At 42.8% G+C, this 21,478-nt stretch overlaps 4 protein-coding genes across 4 annotated transcripts; all 4 read right to left on the reverse strand.

The window, feature by feature from the left end:
• Positions 1–67: 67 nt before the first annotated feature.
• On the reverse strand, positions 68–2,839 carry tbl2 (transducin beta like 2). The gene is made up of 7 exons (XM_011611167.2): positions 2,622–2,839; positions 2,028–2,149; positions 1,725–1,909; positions 1,433–1,584; positions 1,208–1,334; positions 786–938; positions 68–673 (listed from the first exon to the last, which is right to left on the reverse strand). Exons 1-7 carry the CDS (start codon positions 2,746–2,748, stop codon positions 205–207), a joined length of 1,335 nt encoding a protein of 444 aa, XP_011609469.1. The 5' UTR covers positions 2,749–2,839; the 3' UTR covers positions 68–204.
• A 172-nt stretch (positions 2,840–3,011) lies between these two features.
• On the reverse strand, positions 3,012–10,839 carry pom121 (POM121 transmembrane nucleoporin). Its single transcript, XM_003970830.3, has 13 exons — positions 10,269–10,839; positions 9,345–9,554; positions 9,058–9,207; positions 8,825–8,905; positions 8,575–8,746; positions 8,408–8,496; positions 8,251–8,330; positions 8,013–8,134; positions 7,836–7,935; positions 7,488–7,751; positions 5,873–7,372; positions 5,660–5,749; positions 3,012–4,406 (listed from the first exon to the last, which is right to left on the reverse strand). Exons 1-13 carry the CDS (start codon positions 10,793–10,795, stop codon positions 4,306–4,308), a joined length of 3,486 nt encoding a protein of 1,161 aa, XP_003970879.3. The 5' UTR covers positions 10,796–10,839; the 3' UTR covers positions 3,012–4,305.
• Positions 10,840–11,010: 171 nt separating this feature from the next.
• On the reverse strand, positions 11,011–12,985 carry LOC101069911 (G protein-activated inward rectifier potassium channel 3-like). Its single transcript, XM_003970829.2, has 2 exons — positions 11,715–12,985; positions 11,011–11,552 (listed from the first exon to the last, which is right to left on the reverse strand). Exons 1-2 carry the CDS (start codon positions 12,859–12,861, stop codon positions 11,356–11,358), a joined length of 1,344 nt encoding a protein of 447 aa, XP_003970878.2. The 5' UTR covers positions 12,862–12,985; the 3' UTR covers positions 11,011–11,355.
• A 1,712-nt stretch (positions 12,986–14,697) lies between these two features.
• zw10 (zw10 kinetochore protein) lies at positions 14,698–21,384 on the reverse strand. The gene is made up of 16 exons (XM_003970819.3): positions 21,056–21,384; positions 20,279–20,413; positions 20,088–20,189; positions 19,863–19,940; positions 19,511–19,670; positions 19,177–19,329; positions 18,775–18,972; positions 18,517–18,653; positions 18,195–18,377; positions 17,799–18,022; positions 17,572–17,643; positions 17,298–17,467; positions 17,015–17,145; positions 16,801–16,932; positions 14,952–15,154; positions 14,698–14,874 (listed from the first exon to the last, which is right to left on the reverse strand). Exons 1-16 carry the CDS (start codon positions 21,158–21,160, stop codon positions 14,754–14,756), a joined length of 2,304 nt encoding a protein of 767 aa, XP_003970868.2. The 5' UTR covers positions 21,161–21,384; the 3' UTR covers positions 14,698–14,753.
• Between the last annotated feature and the right edge of the window lie 94 nt (positions 21,385–21,478).

Below are 21,478 nucleotides of genomic sequence, written 5' to 3' on the forward strand. Positions count from 1 at the left end.
GAGACTGAGAAATAAAATAACAACATAACCACAGCATTACTGGCCAGAAAACATACAGACTCAAACATTTTGGACTTGCATAAAAAGATTCTTTATTAAAACTGCATGCACATTTCATTTTTACTAATCAGTTTTAGGAGCAGCGCGGGAGAGGATGCTGGTAGACATTCAGTTTGTCAAAAATCCAGATTAGAGCACAGATCTTTATGTTCTTTTACTGACAGAACCTGCTAGAACAGTGTCCAGAGCGCTCTGAGCCTCTTTGATTTGCTGTTGCAGTCTCTGCTTCATGCCCTCATTCTGGGCCTTTTTCAGCATGTCCTGCATGTCGCTGATAGCTGCCCGATAGCCTGGCGCATTGTGAAACACTCGGATTGCTCTGTCACCACTGCACACTAAGAAGCGGCCATTAATATCAAATCTAAGGTCCGTGATCTCCCCGCTGTGAACACCATGCAGCTCCTCTTCCAACTGGCCATTTGCAGTGTTGTACATAGCCACATTAGAGCCATCGCTGATGGCCACCACCCGGCCATCTGGAGACAAGGCCACCCGGGTACCATCAGAGGAAGCACAGGGGACCGTCTTGAGGAGGTAGGGATCCTGCTGCTTTTTGTACTCCACATCTGTTTTCCACAGCTTCCATGTTCCATCCTTGGAGACAGTGACCATTCTAATGGATAAGAGGTAAGAAAATAGTTCAGTGCAGTGTTTCCTTGACGACGACTCCAAGAACACCACGCTAACCTCACATTAAAATCTGCTGCCACCATGACAGAGCATACCTGTGAGAATCGTTAGAAAAGGCAAATGCGTGAACTCCCGCAGAGTGGCCCTTCAACTCAAAAGCTCGTGTCACTTCTTTGAAATCGCCAGTCTTCCCAAAGCAAACCTCCCACACCTTCACATCAGGGGTGAAGCCACACGATCCAACAAACCTGAATAAAGATGACACACCTGTATTTTACACAGAATATTCTTAGCACAAAATGAAGAACTGCAAAAATAGTTTTCATTCTCATTAACGTTAAAAAACTGAGTCTAATCAATAAGCAAAAAAAAAAACCCAACTGACTGTTGCAGTACTATCTGTCCGCCATTAGATGTCCTCGTTGCTCAGAAAAGAGCCCAATAACCAATTTAAAATCGATCCATGAGAAACTTGTTTTAAGTGAAAGGTTTGTAGGGATGGAGGAATGGAACTGACCTGCCACATGGTGAGATGGCAGCATAAGAATTAACTATCTGGTTAGTGTTAATCGAGGAGAGTATTTCCCCTTTCAGGTCCCAGATAAGAATGGTGGTGTCAGTGGAGGCACTCATGATGAACTTTCCTGCAGAAGACCAACACAGTGGTTATAAAAGACATGAGAATAAGTTCAACAAGTAGACCAACAAAAGTATGAGTTCAACACTTTTGGGAACTGTGTACCTGTCTCTGCAATTCCTATGTTGAGGATGGGAGCCTTGTGTTTCTGTGGAAAGTCCTCAGTCGCAGCTTTAAAGCTGAAGGTGCCGTCCTCCTTTTTAATCATTTTAAAGACCCGAATGGCGTCTCCATTTGCCAGCCATATGATAAATGCCCTGCAGCAACAAGTTAGGTGAAATTGTTATCTTAAAGTTTAATTTAATCTCTAATTTTAAAATACAAAGCCAAGTCAAAATATTTGTTTGGATAAGATAGTAAACCAAACATATCAGTTCTTGTTCGGTGGAGGGCAGACCTGGAGTCTGGACTGAAACGAACTAGTATGGCGTGATCCAGTTCCACATTCGCTCTGAGACACTTGTGTTCCCGCTCCAAGAAGTCTTTGGTGCTCCAGATTCGGACAGTGCGGTCATCGGCACACGATGCCAGGTACTTCCCATTACTGCTAAAGTCAACGCATGTCACATTTCCACTGTGGCTCTGAAAGGTAAGCGGAGGAAAGTCAAACCAGTCAGCATCTGTTCAAGATGCAAAAACACACAAAAATCCTAATGTAGCATTTCACAAATGGGATCATGGTCGTCCTGTTGCACAATACCTTCAGTGTGCTCGCCAACAGCTGATGAGTGAAAGTGTGCTGTGATCCTTTTTCCTTGCGGTTGCGATGCTTCTCTTGTCTCTGTTTCTTAGATGCAGGGCCTTTCACAGCAGTGCCTTCAGCTAAGACAAAATAACAACTAAAGGTGACTGGAATTCAAATATGGAACAGAAAACACACAAACGTTTCGATTGCAATGACAATACTGAGGTTAAAACCAGTTGCACAAACTTCTACTGCACCTGAAATATATCACAGTGTCTAATGTCTGAAAACTGACTTGTAAAATACAAACACTTCATCTTCACTAATAACTTGAAAAAGATTTGATTTCATTTTCTAGTGATTGGAAAAATAACAGTTTTTTCACATGCTCATTAAGCATGAGGATTATTATGCTCAGCAGAATAAGAAAATATTTTGCAATGGAACTTTAGCCTTTAATGATAGGAGTGTGCATAACTAACGTAGAATGAGATTTAATGCACCTTTATGTCTGTCAACGGTTATGAATGAACTCGTGTGTCAAAGACCAGCGGTGAGTTGGTGACTCACCACTCCGGCTACAATTACATTAGCTTGTGCGGCTATTACCGGAAAACTCCTCCGCCTGCTTTATCTCTTCATTTAGTTCTTCTTTCCGTCTGCCCACCGCAAATGCAACCAAAATTACCAGAACACCCAGTAACAAAGACAAGGCAACCAGAGCTGCAAACTCCATATCGAAATCTTAGCGCCACGTAGGTTGCACTGCTAGCGTCTTCTTCGACGCTGGAGGACTGCGCGTGCTCAAACCTCTTCTTCTGTGACTTACTCAAGGAACGTAAACACCACGACTGCTCCCTAATGGAGTGGAGGTTGAAGGCAAAGAGACGCTTCACCCAGATCTTTACACGACGGCACCTGTAATCTTAAAGGTACTTGCTTGTAAGGAAAATACCTTTAAGCTAACAGGTGCCCGTAATAAATATACAATAAATGTTCTTTCTGTGGTAGCAAATTTATTCTAGTGGTTTAAAAGTGACCTCATTTATTAGCAAATAAATCTATGGTACACATTGAGTAGATCCTGTCAGTCCAGCGTGCATGGTCACCCGACTTAAAAAGGTTGCTTTGTTGCCACAATAAAAACTAGAATGGAACTTAGGAATGTTATCTTCTGGCTGGATTCTTGAAAGGATTAGGTTTTTAATAATTAAAAAAAATTAACCATCAAAAACTGCATATGTTCAATTTTCCATAAGAACTGATAATCATCGGTGAGAATATCTGTTAAAAAAAAGTGATTTTAGAGAAAACAAAGTGACAATGTTTAAATTTTTGAAATTTTGCTAATTTTTTTGCCAATAGTACTTTAGGGCCAAATCAATATTGATTTTGCCGTCTTAAAAAGAGGCCGAGAAAGAAAAAAAAAACCACCCAAGTTTTGAGGATAAAGATCAAAGGTTCTATTAACAAACATGAAATGAAGATTAGGCTTTGGTTCTTCAGCACAATTTAGGAATTCCTCCTAAACATATACTGACCAGATAATTACATCAGTGTTGGCATTCACAGTTACAAAAAAGAAAAGTAAAAGGCTGTCCACAGGACTCTGGGAATGCTTGCATTGTCTGAAGAAACAAGAACATAAAAGGTATGCACTACCTATATTAAGATGTACTTTACTTTGACCTTTAAGTGCAGAAACATCTCATTTACAGGGTCACAGAGCCAATTAAAAAAATAATTTAAAATGCAAACATTGCAAAGCTTTACATTTGCAGTGTTGTGTACCTCATCTGACTAGCATTCATTCGGGTACTGTACTCAAATATTGGGTAATGTACAAACCAGGAAACACTCCATGTACAAAAATAAATGTGAGCAAATGCTCCATCTTCACCACACATCAACTTCCGCTTTAAGACAAACCCAGAACAATATCCACATACTGTAAAAAGAAAGAAAACTTTGGATATGCTTTTGCTCGCAATCACACTCAACTGTCTTTTTCTCACTTTTATTAGCACATTGTTCTTCCCCCTCACTGCTACATTCCCTCTTTGAGTCCTACACTCATCCAGGCAGCATGAACTCAGCTATTTGGTGTGTCATTTCCAACTCCTCTGCAAACACCACGTTCCGTCTAGCACAACCCACAGGAGGAGGGGAAGGAAGCAGAGAGCACGGTTCATTGGGGGGGGTGTTGGGCTTAGAATAGAGCAATGTTAGCCAGATTAACCACAGCTACTATAGCCAAGTTCTCCTAAAAGCCCCACTGGACAAATGGAGCTGATCACTTCTTCCTGTTGTGCTGTCGCCGTGCCTGCAGCCTCTGTCTTGCCCCAGAGGGTTTTGATCCAGCTCCAATGGAGAAAGAGGGAGTTGGTGAAGCTCCTGTGACAGAGAGAAGGGATGATAATCACATAGCCAAACTTTTCAGGTGGGTCTTTTGCTCTCAGCTTGTTGCATCACACCTTTAATTGTGAAGTACTGACTGACCCAAGCAAACACATTCAATTTGAAATTCTTTCAAATCTTAAATAGGTCTGGAGACATCAAGCTACAATCATTTTTAAAATTCTTCTTTTGACCTACAAGGTCCTCAGAGGCCTAGCTCCCTCCTACCTGGAGGAGCTAGTGACACCTTATATCGTAATCAAAATAGACCGCTCCGCTCTCAGAATGCTGGTCTACTTGTGGTTCCCAGAGTCTCTAGGAGTAGAGACATTTAGCCGAGCATTTAGCTATCAGGCCCCCCTGCTATGGAACCAGCTCCCTGTCCAGGTACAGGAGGCTGACTCCATCGCTACTTTTAAGATCAGATTTAAAAAAAATACCTCTTTGAAAAAGCTTAGTTACTAATTCTGTTGTTCCAGTTATTATCATAGACAGACAAATTATCATACTTAGGGGGTCGTCTAATCATTAGTTTAACATCTTAGCTATGCTGCTATAGGCCGAGGCTGCCGGGGTCCAGAAACATGATCACCTGAAAAAGAACTCTGTCACCCTGCAGGGGTCACAGCTGCCTCGCCTCTCCATTTCTGCCCCCCCGTATTCATCTACAGCACATGTGTCAAACTCAGTCCTTGAAGGCCACGATCCTGCCGGGTTTTCTGTCCTACCAGGCTGAAAATGCATTCAGTGGGATAGAAAACCCGGCAGGATCGTGGCCCTCGAGGACTGAGTTTGACATGCCTGATATCTCGGCCTTCATAGGTGTATGCTGACCTACTGACCTCTGACCCATTCAATTCTACCGGCAGTTTATTATAATGAACATAATTAATGTATTTCATTGATCTCTCCCTATTCTCTCCTCTACCTGTCCTCCCCCTTGTCCTCTCTCTCTACCCAGCCGGCCATCAGCAGGACGCTCCACCTATACGAGCCTGGTCCTGCTCAAGGTTTCTTCTTGTTAAAGGCGAGGTTGCTACTCTTGCTTGTTGGGGTCAGGCCTGGGTTTGTGTAAAGTGCATAGAAACAATTTGGATTTTAACAGATGCTATATAAATAAAGATTGATTGATTGAATCTAGTTGTTTAGCCTAAAGGCTGACAGCAGAGAATAATTACATTTAAATTGGGCTTAACAGGTGATAAAACCAGGAATTTTCATACATAATACACATAATCTAAATGACTTACCAAAAGGTACAGAATTGAAACCTTGAGCTGGAGTTCCAAAGGGTATTGGACCTTGGGCAGCACTTTGGCCGAAGGTTGGTGTAGGTGTGCCTGGAAAAAAAAGCAACAAAAGCTCTGATTTTTAAAGAAAGACATTAAACGGTGGCCCTTATGTCAATGTAAGCATAAAGAATGATATGAAACAATTCTAATATTCTCTAATAATTCTCTTACCAAATGCTGGCTTATCAGTAGCAGCAGCCGCCCCAAAGTTGAAGCTTCCCATCTGCGGTGCAGCATTATTAGAAACTGGGGTCCCAAACTGAGTTACTGCAGCGCCAAAGTTAAATCCACTGGGTGTTGCCGGAGCAGGGGCAGAGGGCGTCTGCTGAGGAGGGGCTCCACCAAATGAGAATGTGCCAGAGGTGGCACTCTGAGTCTGAGATGACGCACCAAAGCTCGGTGCAGCAGGAGCCGCTGCTGCTGCACTGGTGCCAAATGCAAAGCCAGTAGAGTTGGCCCCAAACGCTGGTTTAGTCGGGGTCACAAAGCTGGTTGTCGTGGTGACAGCAGCTGCTCCAAAGGTGAATGGGGATGGAGCAGGATTTGAGGCAGTCGTGGATGACGTGCCGCCGCCTCCAAACGGGAACGGTTTGGGAGGTTGTGACGGTGAAGAGCCAAATGTTGCCTGTGTCAATGACGAGCCAAACACTGACTGTGTGGTTGGTGCTTGAAATGACGACTTTCCGAAGCTGAAAGCAGGCTGAGCAGTGGTGGGAGCTGTGGTCACAGCTGTGCTCACTGTGCCAAACCCCCCAAAAGATGCACCAGTTGTATTCTGGCTTGGCGCCACCTGGCCAAATGCAAATACCTTTTGTTTTGCAGCTTGAGGGTCTGGTTGTGTAGCTCCAAATGTAAAGGAGCCATTGCTAGAGCTTGTGGTAGCAGCACTGGGGGCGGGGGCGGGGGCGGGCGCTGTTGCTGCTGCTGCAGCCGGGTTGGCGGTGGTGGTAGTGGCCCCAAACTGAAAGGTGCTTCCAGCATTAGGGACCAGCGCTGGAACTGAACTGGTGCTTGCTGCAGTTGGTGCGGTCCAGTTTCCAAAGAGTGACTTCAAAGCTGGCTGGTTTGCGTTTTGGGTGGCGGCGACAGAGTTAGCGGAGGTTGTGCCAGTGACGGTGCTGCTCATGCTCGAGAACATGGATGGAGCAACTGTGGTGCTGCTTATGGAGCCAAACAAAGACGATGTAATGTTGGAAGAAAGTGTAGAAGCTGGGTTTGTAGCTGTAATGGGAGAAGACTGAAACCCAGGTCCTGCAGTGGTGGCGCCAAAGATGGGTTTGAATGTTTGGACAGGTTTGATCTCCGGGGTCGACATAGTTGATGAGGTCGCTGTTGGCGTGACGGCGAAGATGGGCTTGAACCCTGAAGCCAACAGAGGGTTGCTAGTGACTGAAGCAGAGTTGCTGTTGGTAGAGGCAACAGTAGAGGTGGGACTGGAAGCAGAGGTGTGGGTGCTACTCTGGCCCAACAACCCAAAAAGTCCAGGTTTTCCAGCATTCGGAGCAGTGCTGGGCGCCACAGACACCTGGCTTGGCAGCTGAGTAAAGGCAGAGGGAATCGAGACACCAACAGAGGAGGACTGAGGCTGGGACACAGGTGTCAACTGTGGAGTCACTGAAGAAACATTCAGCTTTAAGCCAATGGGTTTAGCCAGTGAGGGTGGTGTCACAACTGCAGAAATGATCAAATTAAGGAGAAGAAAATCAAATAATTATTCAACAGTGATCTCATTAGCTCTACTGTTTGCAGATAGTTTTGTGGAAGCATCTTTGGTTCACTAATGTACCTGTAGTTGAGTTGACAGTCGATAGAGAACTAATAGGAGTGCTGCTCTTCATTTTCAGAGCCTCAAGCAGTGGGCTAGAGGCTGCTGGGGATGTAGCCACGCTCGTCACGGGGCTTGGGTTTAGATTGATGACTGGGATGGCAGCAGCAGAGGTTGTGGGCAATGGAGCTGCTAGCAGACTGCTCAGAATGGTTGTAGTGGTCGAGTTAGTAGAAGGCCACTGGGAAAGGGCGGTATCGGAAGGAGAGACAGACTTCTCTGGCTCTGGTGTTGGAAAAATCAAATAAAAATCGCACGTGTCATATGTCACAGTTGGGAATCGACCACAGCACCACTGTTGATACCCACCAGGTGTCTCCAGGATCTTCTGGATCTTGTTGATGGCAGCCTTCTTCTCATCATCAAGGTCCTTCACAGTGATGGTATAGCCCAGTTCCGGAGGTGGGGGCTGCAAAAGAACAAACACAATGAATATTAGTGAAATCTACTATATCAACACGTCTATGACTGTGTACAACTCCTTACCAAAGATATGTTATCATCTCTGTGGCTGGATATCAACTGGATCCTCCGTTTCCTTTTCCCGCCACTACCCGTTGAGTTGATTGAGGTAGTGACTGGGACCTTGGGGACCGGGGTCAGGTCAGCTGCAACAGCAATTATAAAGATAAGAATGTTTTTTGTTTTGTTTTTAAACTTTGTATCGTAGAACAGGCTTCAATTCAAGTAAGTGAATGTTTTCTTTTAATAAAATGTGTCTTACAAGTTACAGCTGCTTTCTCAGAGGCTGCCTGGTCTGACTTCATAGAAGATGCTGAACTGGGAGACTGTCCTTCTTCCTCTCTATTAATGAGATCAGAAGTTTAAAAAGATACATTAGGTTTTACTTAGATTATCATTAGGAAACTACAGCAATGTACCTGGATCTTTTTGAGGCTCCCTCAGGAGTCTGTGAGCGAGATGATCCAGGGCTGGACATCGTGGGACTGGGTGCTGACCTTTTCTTCCTCTGAAAAATTGAATAAAGTGTGAGATCTTAATCTAACTTAAGCAAGGCCAAACAAAGGTGCTAAGAGCAAAGTTATACCTGGCTGAGCCCCAATGTAGAGCTGTAAGAGCTGTGGATGGGGTTTCGTGTGGTGCCTGGGGTTCCTCTTGGTGCATGGAATCCAGTGCCAGAACTAATAGAGGATGTGCGAGACCTCTTCATAATGGACTCCTCCATCAGGGAGGTCATTCCTCTTTTTAGGCTTCCTGGTCTAAAGCAAGGAAGGAAAATCTTACACGCAAAGATCAACACGTAGATTTAACTGTGTATTAATTTAAGATAAACTCACTTGGGAACCAGCTGTGATGGTGTTCCATTGGGTAAGAGAGGTTCAAAAGCAGAGTGTGCACTCCCACCACTGTCATTACGCCTAAGAAAATATAATCAAATGTAAAACCAAACATATGATCGAACTACTGACAGCAACACACTAATTATGATATACAATCAGGATTACAATACAAAAAAGTAATCTCGATATGGGAATTTTGTCGGTTCTCATCATCCCTTTGAAACCAATACCTTCTTTTGTTCCTCTGCTCAGTTGTAAAGCTTCTGTCTTCATCCTCTACGTTTCTCTTACGACTTTCCTTTAACACCTTAAGGACGCTTTCTCTTGAGCAAGGGTCCACGGGGCTCTTCGGGAGTCCGGCACAACTCAAATGGTCTACACTACATGCAGAGATGGAAACAAAACAGTTTTGTAACTCAAGCTGCAAAGACACATTTTAATGGGGCAAAAATGTAGCTTTGCGGGATTCTGAACATTAAAATGCCTAAAGCCAAATAAAAAGTCAACATTTATAGACCTGGGGCTACTGTGGTGGTCAGGCCTTGCAATCTTCACTGTGACAGGGCTGAGGATACCCATAGAGTTGCGAGGACTGAGGATGCTCTTCTTCCTGAAGCCATCCCATTTTACAGGCGGTAGTACACCCACTGATGAGATACCCGGCTGCTGCAAGGGGTAGTGACGCTGTGGGGTGATGGTGAACCTAGCTGGCACTCCAGGAGGCTCCCTGCAAGAAGACATGCAATGTGAGGGCGCATAATTCTTGCATATATTAATAATTCTTCAGTTATTATCCCACACCTGTTTACATATTTCAACTGGTTCTTTTTGTTAAATTAGGCTTATAAAAAACACACCAAAACCTATATTAATGTTGCATTACATTGGAATAATCTAAAATATTAGATCCAAGTTCTTTTTTCACCCACAGTAAATATACAATAGAAACCTAACGGAGACCAAACAATATTATTACAATATTATTATATGACTAAGAAGTTCAAGCAGGGATCCGCTTGGACTTCTTAGTCATATAATAATATTGACATTGAACATGTGCTTTTCAGCAAAACTAAGAAAAATTGAACGAAACTTATTTGACTTCTGGCGTCGTTTGTACAAAATCGAATTTCTGTTCACATTTTAGCAGAAGCATCAGATTCTATAGCAGACAATAGTCCACTTGTTGCTCTACGGAACCAAAACACTACAAAGGAAACTACACGAAAACCCTTAAAAACCAAACACAACTTTAGGTGTTGACTCTTCGATTATTGTGTTGTGTAGGTCCGAGAACATGTAGCAGTATGTTATAAATCTATAAAATTCACATTTTCTTATTAAACCCCGCTCGGAAACCGAACGTTGTCCGCCACATGAAGCTATCGCGGGTCTGGGACTCGTGTTGGAAACGTTACTGATTGAGTGAATGAGTACGTACCCAGCAAATGACAGTCTCCGGTTTGGAGTATAAACTGCATGGTTCGGTCTGGACAGCTTTTCCCGGAGCTGTTCTCGGGGATTTCTCATCACTCTCGGCCTCCCGGAGGCAGCGGGAGGACTTTCGGGTTTACCGATGTAACTCCCCATGAGAAAATCCCGAGGGCTGAAAATAAATGATTCAGTCTCCGATTCTCTCCGGTAGACCCCAGTTACTCCAAAGTTACTCTCTGGCTCCCGGACCGCGGTCTTGTTTTTGCTACTCTTACTTCTTTTCCGCTGTGCAACCGACACGCCGGTTGCCCCCCAACCCCCCAGCCAGCGCCGGATCCCAAATGGGACGTTTAATTTCACCCGCGGATAAAGGCCCAACCTGGCTGGAAGTAGTTCACCGTTGTGATAATACCACAAAATGCAACAAACTATGAGAAATAAAATAAGATAGAGAAACACTGGAATATAATAAAACGCTAAAGTAACGAGGCCTAAAGCAGAGAGGATGGCTAAATGCTTTTCTCTAGGCGACATGGCGGTAACGCGCCGCCGGAGGACTTTGATATCCCATCATGCCGCGCTTCTGACAATACTTCTTCTCTTTTCAAGGTTTGAATATTTATTTTGCATTTGCGTGTATTAGCGCCATCTTGTGGGCCGGAGAAATGTGGGCAACTTAAAATAGATTTAAAAACCTCTTGCCATTACCGGTATACACAGAAACACAACTGAAATACTTTGATGATTTTATTTTTTGAATACATGAACACAATATAAAACCATTCATGGAATACAATACAAACGCAGACTAAAATTTCCAACAAAACTTAATTTGTGGCAAGACGAAGAAAGACTCAGAACAGTTTTTCCTTGTTTTCTTTATAAACCTAAAAACTCAACTGACTAAATGCTAACAGTGCGCCGAAAACAGAACACGCCACCCCAACCCATAATCCACCTGGGTGAGAGGTACCTGCATCCCCACCACAATATAACAATAAATTACAGTGCCCTGAAACCACATGAAACTTTAGTATATTTAATGTTCAAAATAATTTTTTTTAAATAGCTTTGTCGGATGTTAAATGCAACTTTTAAAATATTTCCTTCTTTTCCTTTGCTGCATTCCTGTCTTTTGCACTGAGGGAGGACATTTGCACCTCAAAGACCTTATGAAATGCGCTGTAGTCCACACGGAATGCTTCTTTCTCTAAGGAAATGCAGGACTCAAATCTGTGTCCCCAGAGGACTTCATCCTCAGTGTATGAGGTTCTTGCCTGGCAGGTCATTCCTGCAACACAACAAAAGCTCAGTGGAACAACAAGAAAATATCAACACAGCACTGATATATATCTTTGAAAATCTGTAGGTCATTGCACGCTTTCTTACGGTTTAATTTACAATGAAAATCAAACTCAGTATAGCAGGAGAACAAAAATATTTGTCTACAAACCTGATGCTTCGACTATGCCCTCAAGGATGACAATGATCTCGAAGCTCTCCCTCTTTAAACGGTCGAATCCCACTTCCCAGAAGGGGCTCCTTTTATTGATAACATGGGTAATGGTCTGAGGTTCCACCAAGAGCAGCCTATCTCCCCCAGTGTCATAGCCCAGGTTGATTTCTGACTGCTCCAGTGGAATGAACTCACCCTCCTGGGTCTGTCTGGACTTGATCAGCTTTGCTCGGATCTTAGCATCAACCATATGACTCTCCCTCAGATCTCCAATACGGAAGAGCATGCACAGCATCTCATCTCGTTCACATATGACACACTGCTTGCTGAAGATCAGAGTCTGGGCCCTCTGCTGTGGGCGAGAGATTTTTACAAACATGCAGCCGACCAGCAGAGCGTCAATAATGGAGCCAAGGATGGACTGCATCATCAGGAGAACTGGTCCCTCTGGGCAGCTAGCTGTCACCATCCTGAATCCATAACCAATTGTCCTTTGGCTTTCCAAAGACAGTAACAAGGCTGAAAGGAAGCCATCTACATTTTCATAGCATGGTTGCCATAATGGGTCATCAACATGAGCAATGTCGTCACGCAACCACGCGCCAAAATAGTAGATTCCACCAAAAGCCACCCACGTCAGAATGTAGCCCATGCTGAACACAAGAAGGAACCAGCGATATTTCAGGTCCACCAATGTAGTAAATATGTCTGATAGAAAACGGCTCTTGTCTTCAATGGGTCCAAGATTGACCCGGCATTTGCCCTCCTTGGTGACGTATCGCTGACGCTGATTGCTGGCCATGATGTGCGGAGAGCTTTCATCGCCAAGCAGTTTACAGCGCTTTTTGTGGCTTTTTCCAATATGCATTTTCTCCATGCCAGAAAAGTGAATGTTGCAGCTCCCACTGGAGCCTCTGGATTGCCATCTGGAGCTGAAACGCTTGAAGTTTCTGCTGCGATGTGAGCGCTGAGGCCTTGGGTTCTCCTCCACTGGCTCCAGGGGAGCCACTTGGATGCTGTGTTGCTCTTGTTTGGCCATTGTCAGATGCTGAGAGGGCTGCTTGTGGGGGTCCCCGACCAGGGAGGAAGTGGCCTCCAGAGAAGGTGGAAGAGAACCATTGTAGCTTCCCTCTGACTCCATCATAGAAACATCAATGCCTTTAGCTGTAACCTGAAAATAACATCAGCAAGAGGTGAAATGAGTTTTGTTGAAAGTTGTGACATGTTCAGCCTGAGACAACAGAAGGTGTTTCGATGTCAAGGTCATGTCAACTAAATTAGTTAATCTGGATGAATATGAGTGGAGTAAATAATTAAATTGGGTCTTCTACGCACTGACACAAGGTTTAAATTTACAGAGGATGTAAATAATACTCAGGTCTCTTGATGGGGACCTACAATCTTATTAATCTTTAGTAAATTATCCTCCATGATATTGATTTGATAACAGTCCATTCCTTGCTCTTCTCATTAAAGTTTTTGCAACTCAGTGAAATTAAGATTAATTTGTTTTATTTCTTTTTTAAGGGCGGTTTGTCAGAAGGTTGAGGTTTTGGGTTTGTGTTATTTTTTTGTTGCAAGCCATTAAAAATATGTTTAACTAAAGACCCAACTGAACGACCACCTTCCTTTTGGAAGAGTTCAATTTCTGCGCTGACAATTGTACAGCCAATAAAAATCTATTTGATCCTCTTGGAGATTTCTGGAGAACTTCTGTCATTTATAGATCCCTTAGTGGTGTGTTAAATGGGCCCCTCTCATCCTCATGACTTGCTGTTTGGACAGTGTCAAACGTGCTGATCAGAATTGTGGCCACCACCAGTTCATCAGAAACTCGGGGATTATCAGTAATCCCTGAAATTAATCGGTGGAGATACATGAAGGAAGATGGTGGATTTGAAGAGATTACTGAACGTCTTTGTCAGAGGTTTTAAGGGAATCCTTGTCTGTGTCTGATACAGTAAACACATCCAGCCACAAGTGAAGCTACCACGCTGGCGGGTAGATCAATTCAAAGATATTTCTGGTTATTTCTCTGTATCTACCAATTATCTATTAGATGAAACAGAGGTTACCTAAAAAAAAACAAAAAACTGCATCAATATTCATCCTCGGTTTAGAAAAAAAAAATTCCTCCTAAAGACTGACTCAATGAAATATATTTTTAAGTGAGAACTTTCACACTTTTATGTTCCCTCTAAATTTGGAGCCTCCTGACTCTCTGGGCTGCTCAGTGCAAAGAAAAATATATTTGGAAGGAATTATTTAAAAAAAACAATTATGCAGTGAGATACAACTAAACTGTAATGATTTAAGTGATTTTATTGCTCGATTTCAAGTTTTTAGAAATGAAGTCACATACCTCAGTGAATAGGACACAAGACAGAAGAACATCAGGTCCTTGGTAAAGTTGGATCAGATGAGGTCTGAGGAGCTGATGTGTCCAGCTGTGCAGACTCCTCCCCACGACTCTGCTGCTGGGACAACTTTGAGCCAACAGTCAGTTCCTCACACACATTTTCAAAGAGACGGGCACCGATTTCAAAGTTATGAAAGGAGAGGGTCATTCTTTATTTTTTTAAAGAGGCAATAAATACACCATACAGGAGTTCAGTCCAATTGTGTGTACAAGTGTTAGAAATATTTTGCAGAATTTGCCGAGGCCACAGATTGTGTGACTGAGTTTGCACGGTCATCCAGATGTAGTTCTCTCTTGCTGAAATATAAAGTAGAGAAGTTTGAACTCCACTAGCTAACCACCACCACTAGTGAAGTTATCCCTGGATTCATCATCACGCGTTAACAGATGGCAGGAAGCTGCTTATACAACATCAGCAGGGTGTAAAACCACCATTAAAAGAAATCTAAATGCAATCTTCTGCGAGAGTAATTGCAGCCTGAGGAAGAAGGTATCCCACAGACTGATTCCAACCAGCTTGTGGCTGCAGTAATGGTACTGACAACAGACAAAACATGGAAATAAACAAAGGCAGTAATCTTTTTATTTTCCCCAATCAAGTAGAAGAGCTTTCAAATTTATTTGATTTTAGTCAGAGCCACAGCCCTCCTCTCTGTATTCTGAAACAAGGCCCGGATGAGATTCTTGATCTCCGTACTAGAGAATTCCACGGCCAGTGGACCTTTGCCATCGGTCCATCTGATGAGAGGAAACCAAAATGAAAGAAAGCAGGTAAAAAAAAAAAAATGTAAGAGAAGCTTGCAGCAATTTCTTACCTGTCCACTATTTCCTGCAGGTTGGCCCTTAACACGATGACCAGCTCCTTAAAGGTCCCCCACTTCTTCACATAGAGAGGCACTTCCTCCTGATATTTCTTATTCTTGTTTTCTTCAGCCAGGGGAGTGAAGACGAGCGGACCCTCCTCGATGATGGTTTGGCACAGGGTGTGCAGGTGCTCGCCACCCTCAGAGGAAATGTCCTGTGGACCAACACATGTAAAGCAAAGACCATAAGTTGCAGAACTGTCTTATTTGTATGGATAATCCCACATTTGGCAGCATCTTTTACCAGCACATATCCTGGAATTTAATTAAAATAATTTAAACGAATCTAATGATGTAATCATTGGTCTCAATACAGGAGGTAGTCCAGGAGTTCCCTAAATATGCTTGCTAGAGAGCTCATAATGCATTTAATAATTTACATTATCAGCAATGTATTTTTATGTATTATTATGTACATATTTTTAAGATTAGTGCTGAATTTTGAGTTTCAACATTCTTACCTTCACAGACTGAGTTAATATGAATTACGCAACACTTAAAGCCGAGAACCCCGTGAAGAATGTTTTGCCCTCAGGCATAATAGGGGTAAAAATGGGGCAGGATTTGAGTAAAACTTGTCTGGAGCTTCTAAAGACCAAAGTGCAGCTTCTGAGTGTTGTTTCCTTTTTTCCATAGGATGCCTTGAATGAGTACCGTAATTTCCGGACTATAAGCCGCTACTTTTTTTCCCTACACTTTAAACACTGCGGCTTATTCTACGGTGCGGCTTATTTATGGGTTTTTTTCGTGGCACAAGCAACATTCAGTACAGGTATATGTTTTTATTACCGTAAGAGACGAGTCACTGACGAGTGACAAACAGCCAGGTAAGAAACAACAGCCACTCTTTTCACTTGTATGTTTATACAGACCTTAAATCCAATTTTTATCATGTCAAGATTTCTTTTAATTTAATCCGTTTAGCAACATAAACAAATATATTCTACCGGTAAATGCTTTTTTTTTTTTTTTCTAACTGTCTGTAATGCAGCTACCTTGATATATAGGTTTGTGTCAGCTACACACAAATTACATTGTTTATGCCTTTTTTTTTTGCTCAAACAATAAACAATTTAAAACTCCTCGATGGCCCACCTCTAAAATCTTCTATTTTCATCGCGGTGTCGATTGCTTTTGCCTTCAGTCTTGTACAGCGGAAACACCGCGGCCGCCTGCTCTGTGTGTTGACCCAGTCTTCCAGAAAGTTTAAGCTTGGGCCACCTGCGATGTTTACGTCTAAAAGCTTTTGTTGTCTTTTTGCTTTGGATCAGTTCTTCAGGCGGGTGTCTCCACCTTCTCCCCATTGATTACCGTAATGTATGCCAAGATTACGTGCGCCAGCTCAATTTCCTTCTTCAACCGCCAGAGTGATCGCTGTTAACTTAAAAACCGCATCATATGCTTTTCTTCTGGTATTTTCCATGTGGATGAGGGTCAGTAAAAATGACTGATTCACAATAGTTGTGATAGTGGGCCACGAAAAAAAAAAACATAAATAAGCCGCAGTGTTTAAAGTGTAGGAAAAAAGTAGGGGCTTATAGTCCGGAAATTACGGTACTACGTGGGATACCTGCGGCTTAAAATCCGGTGCGCTTTGTATAAGTACAAAATTGATTTTCTTTCTAAAATTAGATTATGAGGCTTTTAATCAGGTGCACTCTGTAGTCCAGAAACTACGGTAATTAAAAGAAAGGATGATCACTTCACATCCTTTTCTCTAGAGTCTTGTAATATTTTCTGCACAAGGACGTATCTACATCAACTCGTACAGCTCTGTGTAACTTCATGAACAGTGACAAACCTCAAGCATCATAATTTTGGCTATGACTTCAGTGATGGCTGTGTTGAGGAGGTTGCCCATAGCTTTACAATAGATGCTGACTGGAAGGACATCTTGCCACACTGTGGCCAACTGCTTCAGCTGATGGATGACCTGAAGTCCAACAAGACAGAACACTGTCAGAAGCAGTGTATGTATGAAAAAATAAAACTCTGGGTTTGAATGCCTCGTGTACCTGCCGAACTGCTTTGCTGGCTGCTATGTAGTTGTCTTCATCATCCAGGTTGCAGAAATTATGAGCAGTAGACAGCCTCTCCAAGAGTTCAGCTCTCTGCACATTCATCTGTGCCAAGAAGCACCGAGCACCTAGAATTTAAGAAAAAAAAACAAACAAATAAAATAAAACCAAGGGCTCAGAATTGGGTGGGGAAGTGGAAATGTTAGCCTAAAACCTGAGTATCAAATGGCTGACCAGAATATATGTTTTCTACCATCAAATAGATCAAGTCTTCATTTACCTAGCCTCCTGAATCCTGGCACCATGTCAACAAATGTGGCAATGCCCTCACTGTGGGGCTGCGGCAGGTGAGCTTTGAAATGGTGGCCCAGAGTGAGCAGGTGATGCGCCAGGTACATGCAGTTGTTGTGCTGTATAGCCGCCAGATGTGGGAACTTGAGCAAATTTTCTCTGGATGACAAAGAAACCAAAAAATTTTTTAACATTGAGGAGCTGTGTTAAATTCACATCACAAAACATCTCACATAATAATGACAACAATAATAAAAGCTTACTTGTGATATGTTGGAACAACATCATAGAAGAGCTGGAAGATGTTCCTCACAGTGAAGAAGAGCTGTAATGCACTGCAGAGAGTAAGAGGCCATTGTTTAGTCATTTGCTATGCATCCATCTCTAACACACATTAAAATGCTTTATTAAGTAAACCTGATGTTTTGACTCGGAGGTCACGTGGTCAGTATCAACACTGTAGATCAGAGTTCTCAGCACCAGAACGTACCAATACGTGGAGCTTCCGATAGCTTCACACAGGGTGTTGATGGCGAGATCCATCAGCTGTTGCACCGACTCACTAATCCGACATGCAGGCAGACACAGGCTCCACGCCGAGAGCTGCTTTGCATTTTCCAAAGTCAGTACTTCTTTTGTGACCTCTTGCTTTGCCCTCACCTCCTGACCTGGCATAGGCAGATTAGGAAGATGCACTTTGTAGTCTGGTGTGATCTAACAGAAGGAAATGGAAGGACTATTAGGTGGCTTTAAATCCATCTCTTACACTCCTGTGGAGAGCCAGTTCATTCCAAGCAGAAATTGAATGGATGACAACTTCAAAGAATTTAGAGTGGCAGAAATAATGATGTAGATTCAAAGCTAAAAACGTCTGAGGGCAACTTACTTTGACTGTGTTGTGCATCTTGGATGTCATGAGCTTGCGTGCTGCTACGATGACATCTTTGCACTTCTTGCTGGCGAAGTGACAGTTGACATCTCTAGCATACTTGAGGAGATCTGTGGAGTCACGCTGCAGAAACTCCATCTCCTTCAGTGACTTTTCAAACTCCTCCGTTTGCTTGATGACCTGGAATATGCAACTTTATAGTTTACCGAGACTGAAACAAGACAATAAAAACAGGAATCTCCACCAATCATTATCCATCTAAAACTGTTCACAGAATATAAACTGTATTAATACAGTGGAAACACTGTTCGGGCCATACAGTGCTGTAGTTCTCCAGCTGGCTGCTGTTGTTGGGGATGGAGTGCACCAGACACTCGTGGATGATACAGCGGGACATTTCCTCCCAAATCAGCTCTCCCAAAATGGCCGAAAGCTTTTTGTCACCGATCGAAACATCTAAAAAAAACCAGACATGTGACACGCTTTTCTCAGGAGTACTAGGTCATGTCTGAACTAAAGACAACAGCCTCCCAGTATGATATGGACATCTCTGGCCACTACTCCATCAACACTGTACCTAGCAGATGTTTGTGCAGCGTCTTTAGAACCATCAGCAGTTTGCTGTAGACCTGTGAAGGAGTGGATCTCTCGTCATGGCTCTTCTCCAACCCCTGTAAAGCCAAGATGATTCCCTCTTCCTGCTGCTCAGCCACAGTCACTGAGATGAACGGATACATGACTACTGGCTTCAGCATGAATTTCACGAGCACCTGACCTGCACGATAAAAGCAGAAAACATCTGAGGGCTCTTGTTTATGGGTAAAACAAACATGATCTTATACAGGTACACCAGTTTCATGCGTCATTCTGCTGCTCAGTTTATCTGCCCGTTGAAATTCTCAAAAAAAAAGGATGAGGCGAATTACCTGTGGTCCTGGAGATTTAATAATTGATCAAATTAATGAGTATGTGCACTTACTGAAGAGTTTGATCTTGTTCTGAAGCTCTCCCTGAATGGCCAAAGCTTGCAAGACGCAACACAGGAGAGCACTTGGTGTTGGTTCGATGTCCTTACTGCAAGCACGACTCAGGTTTAACTCCACCTTCAGGAAAGATTTCGGACCTGCAGGATCTGATTGGGCAGCCCAACAGAACATCAGTTGTTTTTAAAAAGCATGACTTGTACCCTCCAAACTCCATTCAATGAATAAACCTCTTCACATTCTGCATTCCATTTAAATCTACATGATGGCTCTGTAAACTTGGCTAAATTTGAAAAGAATAATTCAGCTGGGTTTCTGATGTCATCGTACCATTTGAAGGTGGCAATCTCCAGATGACGAGGCGCTTCCATTCATCTCCCAGGTGATGAATCAAATTTTCTCTCTGCACTGTTAATTCTGAGCTCAGAGCACCGAGCAGCGGCACCTGGGAGAGCTTCCACACTTTAAGTGAATCCACGCTGGCCCTTGCCTACAACAACGACCCACCGGACAAAAGCACTAAATGAATAATGAGCATCACAGATAATAATTGGTTTATTGCAGATTGAGATGTTTGTTGATCTCATTTACCATATATGCACGACTCAGAGCGAAATTTACTGAATGTGATATGCTCATTCCCAGTTCAGGCTTCATATTGACATGATCCAAGTGCTCTTACCTGTTTAAGCATGTTGGCTGCCTCAACATAATTCTTGTTTGGTAAAGCTTTGTTGAACTCCTCCATTGCATTATGAAACTATTAAAAAAAAAAAACTCGTCACAAAATTACATATTTACTCCTTGGTTAATCTGCAAAAATACCTGAAGAAATACTTTAATTTATAAAGAATTCAGATCATATTAAATTTAACATGACATACTAGTATTTGGTCATGTTTTGTACCTCTTTAAGGTGTCCAAGCACTTCTATAATGACAGTATTTTTTTCAAGCTGCTGCTTCAGCTTTGCATACTCAGTCACTGCCACCTGGATATTTTGCTGTACCTACATCCGCATGCACAAACACAAAGACATTACAAACAAAATAAGCACTACAGTAAATATTTGCTTGTGGGTTCCAAGTGCAATCATACCTCATTCTCAATGCAGTTTTTCAACGCATCCATTTCTTTGGAAACCTCATCAACCTGTATCATTAGCTCCTCTGAGCCTTGGAGACTAGGTAGGAAGTCAGCATACCTCTTGTTTATCATTTCATATAGCTCCTCCTATACAAAATTAAACAGTATTTGAAAGCAAAGAGGTTAATGCTAAAGAGACATAGGCTAAATCTAAATCGTGACAGCAAGATTACATACAACCAATACATGCATCTCCATACCATATATGAATTCTATTTGTTGTCCAGCTGCATGTCTTTACCTATATGGCTTCCAATGACTTTAGTGTCCAACTGCATTGAGGTTCAATTCTGTTACTAATGTTAAAAATCCCTGACCAACATTTAATAATTTCAGGTCACTCAACACAGAAACTTAAGTCCGTCATTTTGTCCCAAAGCGCTTGCCGAGTTACATGCAGTATAAACCTGTTGTGTGTGTTCATAGACGCTCTAAATGTGCTTTTAAATCGTCCAAATAACGGAGCCACGTAGTCAAGTGTCACCACTTTGGACTAGCCAAGAGTTTGCTAACATGCCTGTGTTTATCAACGGCTGCACGGTGCATTTGCTAATGGTGTGGCTGAGGTTATATAGATGTGCTTAAAAGCTAGATCGGTGAGCAGTTTAAAAATAAAACCAATGTTCTAAAAGGTTTTCTGCCTTTTGAAATTGTTAACGCTAACGGCTAATGCTAGTTCAAACTTTCCTAAAAGCAGCTAATGCTATGATAGCTAGTTGTTTACAGTACCTTAGTTTCCTCCACCTTCCGTGACATCTTGCTTATTTTTCCGGACAGATCCTCTTTTTCCAGTTTGCCAGAACTGGCAAGCACTTCGGTCACAAACGATGCCATAAGGCAAGGTATATTCTCACGTTTGAAGAAAGATGTGGCAGGTCAGCATCAACAACCAAAACCCGCCAGGCTGCCCGATTGGCTACGAGAGGAATCGAAGTTAGACTACTCCCACATCGCCACCGTCTTCTTCCCCGTTTTATAGTTAGTGACTAATTGGTGCATTATACCCCTGGAGTACCATCAAATGTCACATTGCATTTTATTTCCTCACTAACACGAGTAAAACACACGTCATGGCATAAATTATTAAAATGGTTTGGGAGAGTTTTCTCCCACAAGTTTCCCATTCAACGCATTTCCCGGCCAGCAGGGGGC

Source organism: Takifugu rubripes, chromosome 15, assembly GCF_901000725.2.
Source record: "Takifugu rubripes chromosome 15, fTakRub1.2, whole genome shotgun sequence".
Lineage (NCBI taxonomy): Eukaryota > Metazoa > Chordata > Actinopteri > Tetraodontiformes > Tetraodontidae > Takifugu > Takifugu rubripes.